The sequence below is a fragment of the Lolium rigidum genome, chromosome 3 (genome assembly GCF_022539505.1).
Source record: "Lolium rigidum isolate FL_2022 chromosome 3, APGP_CSIRO_Lrig_0.1, whole genome shotgun sequence".
NCBI lineage: Eukaryota > Viridiplantae > Streptophyta > Magnoliopsida > Poales > Poaceae > Lolium > Lolium rigidum.
The window spans coordinates 351,491,766-351,498,892 of NC_061510.1; the positions used below are offsets into that span (position 1 = coordinate 351,491,766).

General features: G+C 46.6%; 1 protein-coding gene across 1 annotated transcript; it reads left to right on the plus strand.

Annotated features, from left to right (window-relative positions):
* The first annotated feature begins 694 nt into the window (after positions 1 to 694).
* LOC124704062 lies at positions 695 to 2,318 on the plus strand. Its single transcript, XM_047236307.1, has 2 exons — positions 695 to 1,181; positions 1,935 to 2,318. Exons 1-2 carry the CDS (start codon positions 777 to 779, stop codon positions 2,103 to 2,105), a joined length of 576 nt encoding a protein of 191 aa, XP_047092263.1. The 5' UTR covers positions 695 to 776; the 3' UTR covers positions 2,106 to 2,318.
* Positions 2,319 to 7,127: the final 4,809 nt, after the last annotated feature.

Consider the following 7,127-nt stretch of genomic DNA (forward strand, 5'->3'; position numbering starts at 1 on the left):
AAAAATTTATTCTTGATGTTGAGAAGAAAAGGTTTCACACATGCAATTTGGAACACAATGTTCAGAACCTGCAATGGACCCCTCCTCCAGAGGGCTGGTGTAAATTAAATACTGATAGTTCCTTTGGAATAGAAGGTGATGCAGGTGCTGACATTGTTGTTAGAGATCATAATGGTGATATTCTAGTATCATCTTGTCGTGAACTCTCTGCATATAGAGATGCATTGAAAGCTGAATTGAGTGCAGTCCGTGAGGGTCTTTCTCTAACTCTTTATTGATGTACTCAATCTATCGTTGTGGAGGTGGATTGTTTGGAGATAATAAACCTTGTGAAGAATGAGGAGCTGGACAGATCGGTAAACACGTTGATGATAGAGGAAATAAATACTTTATTAAAGGTCCGATAAATTTGTATTACTCATGTTAAAAGAGGACAGAACATTAGCAGGCATTATATGGCGAATTATGCTAGAACTAGTTCTAGAACTGCAGTTTGGCTAGCCTCTGGTCCAGATGGCTTAGCTGGAACTTTCCAAACCTCTTGTAATTTCTGAAGTTTTGAGTAATACAAGTCATTTGCAAAAAAAATAATCGGAAAATGGAAACAACATTGTTTATGTCAAATGCAAATAGTTGAAAAAAAAAATCTTATCTGATCTTCTTCCCGGCCCTGGCACGGCTTCCCCGCTCCGGGCTCTCCACGTGACCTCGCTCCTCACTACCTCACATCCCCGCGCGCACACAGTCGCGCAGAGCCACTGCCGCGCTCCAGCCTCATGTCTCTCCTCGCCTCCCCCACGCCGTTCGGCACGGCCACCGCCGCCGCCGCCGCCGCCCGTCGTCGCGTCCCTCCCGGCGCCCCGCTCCTGAGCCGCCGCGCCTCCCTGCACGTGGCGCTGGCGCGCCGGGCCGGCGTCTCGTCCCGCACGCAGCGGCGCCTCGAGGAGCGCGGCGGCAAGAAGCGCCGCGGAGGCGTCGAGACCCCCGACGCGGAGGAGGAGGACTCCGCCTCGGCGTGGGAGGGCGTGGAGTGGGAGGGGGAGCCGCTGGGGTTCGAGGTGTCGACGGAGCCGATGCCGTACCTCGCTGACCCGAAGCAGGTCGACTTCTGGGAAGGACCCCAGTGGGATCTCCTCGGCTTCTTCGTGCAGTACATGTGGGCGTTCGGCGTCTTCTTCTCCGTGAGCACCTCCTCCTCCATTACATCGCGCTGTAGTCTGTAGCACACTCTGTGACGTAGGATCTGAATGTTTCTCAAAAGAAAATCGAGTTCACTTTTCAGTTCTTTCTACGCCAGATAATTTTGATTTGCACTTGAGTATCTCTATATGTTGGAATGGTTTTGAAATTAGGAAGTGAAGTCACATGAAACAGCCCCTCCAGTTCGACAAGTCATGACATGGCACTGGGAGAGGAGGCAGGACTAACATTAAAATTGTTTAGATCACGAGTAATTATTCCAGAATTCAGTTATGTTTGTAAACAACAAGGTATTAATGTTCACGCTACATGATTTAATCATTGTTTGTACTAGTATGGTGAGATACTGAATTGTTTATCAAGTCTGAACCAAGAAGAGTGGCTCCTTTCCGTTGTTTAGAACTCCAAGTCATCTAGTGCTAGTGCGGTGAGATTGCTCAAATACCCACAAGAAGTTATTTATTTGCATTTCCTCAAAGACAAACGGCTTATTTGTTAAATTACATTGTTGAGTCACCCCTAGTGTTTGATCATTGCCATTATGACATGCATCAACTTAACCACCGTTCGTTGCAGATGTCCACTCAATATGTAGAGATAACTTTGCATGTGATCCCATCCTCTGATATCATCAAAATTAATCCACCCACGTTAACCCTCATGCAAGCGACAAATTACACATGTCTGTGGATTCTTGCTTAATGCCTGACAATTAATGTTGCATACTTGTGCAGTTGGTTGCTTGTGGTTTCGCTGTGGCTACATATAACGATGGTGCAACAGACTTCAGGGAAACTCCTTCTTTCAAGGAATCCCTAACACAGGAGTTCCCCGAAGAAGCAGAATCATCTGGATCTGATGTGTTTGAAGGTAATCCAACTGAGGTAGCACCAGCGCTTGAGTAGGACTGTCGAGGAGGCATCACATAAAGATACAAAGGCTTTCTCTTTGAGCTATAGGGCTCTGCAGATAGCCAGTAAAACTTGTAAAAGGTTCAGTTGAAACTTGAAAGCATAGTGGTAAGGAAATTAGCTGGTCATCACCATGTACTGAATTTTCTGTTGGATAATTCGACTTTGAAATCAAAATATGTAGGTGGCTTATTAGTGGTGATGAAATCCTGCCATGCTTTTATGATTGTTATTATTTTATTTATTCTGGTACTTGATTGGCTTGCCTACATGACAGAAAATTCTTAGAAGGGTGCTTCCGAGAATAAACTGAACTTTCTTTTTTCTTATATAAGCATCAGCTTATTTGTATAGGAGAGTGTCTAGTTAGGCATCCACCTAGTATAAATAAGCACCGGTACTTAAATAAAAACTGGTTTATTTAAAGCACCTCTCTAAGCATCCTGCATTGTACATGCCCTAAGAAGCAAATTTGTGACATTTCTGCCATCTACCTACAAATTGTATATTCTGAATGTATTTCACAAATCTCATTCTGCTCTGTACTAAAGTCCCTCTTGAATTATTTTGTGCTAAAATTATTAAATAAAATATCTATATTCAGTTAGTAATGATTCAATTGTTCAGTTCCACTTTATTTTATGTTTATATTTTGTGCTTAAACTTATTGCACAAGTTTCAATCTATATTCTAGTTGAAACTAGCATGATATCATCTTGTACTGAAATTTACCTTGGATAGTGCTTCATGAAATTTCTGAAATATGTAGATTGTTAGTGGTAATAAAATTGAGCTATGTTTTATGCCTTTTTCTTGTACTTGGTTTGTGATCATATCGGCTTCCTTTTTTTTCCTTCAAAAGACAACGTTAAATTTGACTCATACAGTATGAAAAAGGAGCCCAAATTCTATTTAGCATATCAGTCAAAAGAAGACAGTTTCATTCTGTTGCACATTGAATTTCCCTCGGATGTTCATATGACACAAATCTAAATCCCCCCCCCTAGATAATCTGAAAATAAGTGTAAAGTTTTAGTACCTATAAAATCATTTGGAAGTGCGTAAGAGCATCTCCACCGGCGCGCCCCAAATAGTCGCCGGCACTGCTGTATGGGGGCCGCCGGAAGTGCATCCTCTATTTGGGGATGTTGTTCCCACACCGGCGACTCTCAAACGGCGGCCCCCAATTTTTTTTCTTTTTACAATATTTTGAAGCAACATATCAATCACATTTATTCATACTATATTCAATAATTCATACAATCAAACAAATAGTACTTAAATTATTCATGCAATCAAACAAATAGTACTTAAATTATTCATACCATCAATCAATCAAACAAATGGAAATTAAATTATTCATACAATCAAACAAATAGAAATAAAATCATGTATTGTTGGCGGCTCTTCTCCTCGCCCATAAATGCGCAGCTAGATCCGCCTTAAATTATTCATATAATCAAACAAATAGTTATTGTGCATATGAAGAAAAACGGCAAATTCTTGGGGTACATGCTCTACCTCAGCAAGTGACCCTTGATAATCAAATGGTTGATCATCCTGCACAGGTTCGTCGCGCTCGCTCTTAATGATCATGTTGTGCATGATCACACAAGCGTTCATCACCTCCCATATCTGAGACTCAGACCAAGTAAGAGCAGGGTACCTGACAATGGCGAAACGCCGCTGAAGCACCCCAAAAGCACTCTCAACATCCTTGCGTGCTGCTTCCTGGCATGTTGCAAAATAAGCTTTCATCTCGTTTGCTGGAGAGGGAATTGTCTTTACAAATGGAGCATACGTCGGGTAGATACCATCAGCTAGATAGTACCCCTTGTTGTATGCGTAGACGTTTATCTCAAAGTTCACAGCAGGAGCTTGTCCCTCAGCTAGCATGGTAAACACCGTAGAGCGCTGCAACACGTTGATATCATTGTTTGTTCCTGCCATGCCAAAAAATGCATGCCAAATCTAAAGGCCATGGTCTGCCACCGCCTCAAGAATGACACTGCACTCACCAGTATGCTCCTTGTAGATCCCCTGCCAAGCAAAAGGGCAATTCTTCCAGCCCCAACGCATACAATCAATGCTTCCGAGCATCCCAGGAAACCCTCTTGCTGCATATTTTTGCAGGATCCGAGCTGTATCATCTGCTCTTGGTGCTCTCAAATAGTCTTTAGCAAACACCGCTATGACGGCTCGGCAGAACTTGTAGAGAGTCTCTATACATGTTGACTCTGCCATCTGTAGGTAGTCATTGGCTATATCTTGAGGAGCTCCATATGCAAGACAACGCATTGTAGTGCATTTCTGAATTGAGGTGAAGCCTCACAAACCTGTGCAATCTTGCTTGGCCATGAAGTAGTTATCGTACTCCGTGTCGCCATAGACAATGTTCAAGAACAGCGCCTTGTTCATCCTAAACCGCCGCTGAAATTCCTTCGGCGAATGAGTTGCGTCGTTGTTGAAGTAGTCGGCGTCAAGCAACATTGCGCCGGCTTGACGATGCCGGTTAATGTTCCTCCTCTTGCCTAGCTTTGAGCCGCCACGCCGAGGCACGACGAAGAAAGGCTGGCAAACACACAACATGCTCGTTAGAATCAGCTGTTGCTGTTGCCACCGGACAGCCTCATCGTTCTGCTCCTCCGTGAACAGCTGCACCATCATCTCGTCGTCGCTGTCCATCACGGCAATCAGACGAACACCTTGCGGGCGGGGCAGTTGTGCCACGGTGGCGGCGAGCTCTGTTCCGGGCGAAACAGCGGCCGCCGGTCGAGGGGGTGGCGGCCGTGTCGATGGACGCCGGTTCCTAGACAGACGACGGTGCCTATTGCAAGCAGGGGGCGCGGCGGCGACGGTGGCGATCTAGAGGGGTGGAAGTCGGTTCGGGCGTGGGTAGGAGGTGGGGAAATCGGTGTGTCTGCCTGCCAGGCGGAGCCCACACTCGTTTTCTGATGTGCCGCGAGGCGCCGGCCGCCCGATTCGCGCCCTACGCGAAGGGGCCGGCACGAGGATGCCGGCGATTCTATTGGGCTCGAAAACTAGCTGGCGCCGTTTGGAGCGCACATGTGCGAGTCCAAAAACCATGCCAGCCCCAAATCGCTATCGGCGCCGCTATGTATGGGGGAGCTTTTAAATTTTGAAAGTGCGTTGGTACTTGGTAGTTGCACGTCTGTACACAACTTCTGGCTTTGAAACGAGTTTTGGGCAGGTGCCCGTTTCTGCCTTAAACTGCAGAGTGCAGACGAAGCTATAGATAGATCAATAATAGAAAGGGATCCCTAATAGAAAAGGGATCTCTCCCTAGCTCCATTCATAGAAGGAAGCCCAGCGAGTCTCTTACCAGCACCTTAGGCTGGTGCCATTGGGGGCGGGAGTGGGGGCGGTATCGCCCGGCGCGGGGCGGGAGAGAGGCGGGAGTGGGGCGAGAGGCCAGCGCGGGGCGGTGGCGCGGACGCCCGGCGGTATCGCCCGCTACCGCCCGGCTGCCGCCCGCGTTGGGGGGCGATAGGGGAGCGAGAGGCGGGCGGGAGCGGGGCGAGAGCGTTGGCGGGAGCGGGCGAGAGGCGGGGCGAGAGGGAGGGGCTGAGGTGGCGCGATCTGATTGGTCCACCTCAGCTAGAAATGCTGATGTCGAGGAGAGAGAAAAGCTGATGTGGAGGAGAGAGAAGTGAGAGCTGACACTATAGCCCGTGCACTGGCACCGTGGGGTGAGAGTGGGGTGAGAGTGAGGAAAAAAGCTGACGTGGCGGGTGAGAGTGAGGCTATGCATTAGCACCAACCTAATATTCTGCTGATACTTAACTGATGTTAACTTGGGGCTTGTACTCCGTATCAGTTTTCTCGTGTGCCTGGATATTTGAGCACACATAACACTCTCGGAGGCAAGTTTATATGATTTCTGTCACCGCTGTACTGCTGTTATAAAGTATACACACATGTCATTTTGTCCAAGTACAACAACAATTTTTGTGGCCAGGTCCACATAATGTCAGCGTGAGTAGTTCCTCACAAGAATCTCGGTGAATTATGCGTATCAACTCGTGATTAATGAATATCCTAGGGAAGAAAACACAGAAATTCAGTACATGACCTAACTGCCTCCCGCTGGAGCCACAACGTGCCAATGCCCATGACACAAGCTATGGGCCTACGCCTCCCAATTGAACAGGGAACACATAAATCACATAGTGAACATCCAAAACCTTTTGTTCCAGCGTGTTCTTTCCTAGCTTTCGGTTTACGGTTTTCATGACCACGAGGAAAGAGGACATGCTAGGCCTTTGCTGCTCGAACCAACGGATCGTTCCTAACCAGTGCGCTCAACTGAGTGGAGAGTGCCCCTGCCATGTACACATTGGCAAGTGGTGTTGATTTCCTAATTTTTTTTATCCCGATGCCTCCCCTTCTCAAAGCTTCGCGTTACTCATTAAGCAGATAAGCAAAGGCAACAACTTTGGAAACTTTGTCTATTCCTATATCTCATAACTATTAGTACGAATTGTATACACTTGTTTCTGGGAAGAGTCAAGATGAGGAAGGTGAGCTGAGGAGTGAAGGAGAGGTGTATGCATATATACTATATAGACATATTGCAAGAAGAAGCGTTGGTGTTCATTAGATGTTATGCTAGTGTAATATGGTAGGTGGACTGACAAGAAACATACATTAGTGACCAGCCCCGGGAATAAAATTCACACACAAATAGGGGATTTTTAAAGCCACTACTAGAAACAGCCTTTTTAGCGGCACACTACTTTTGCTTAGCAGTGGCGCACCATGGTGCGCCACTACTATCACGCCACTGCTAAGTGTTCGTAGTGGCGCATCATGTGATGCGTCATTGCTATCTGGCTTAACAGTGGTGCACCATGTAGTGCGCCACTACTAGCTGCCTGATGCGCCACTGCTAAAAATGTGAGGTGCGCCACTGCTGAAAAAGTAGGTGCGCCACTGCTAAATTTTGAAATCTGATCTGGGTCTCACATATATTTTTCGAATTTTTTTTATCCTAAT

Coding starts and splice junctions, on each gene's coding strand:
- LOC124704062 (XM_047236307.1), top strand. CDS start 777: ATGTCTCTCCTCGCCTCCCCCACGCCGTTCGGCACGGCCACCGCCGCC. Junction 1,182..1,934: donor CGTTCGGCGTCTTCTTCTCC/GTGAGCACCTCC, acceptor ATACTTGTGCAG/TTGGTTGCTTGTGGTTTCGC.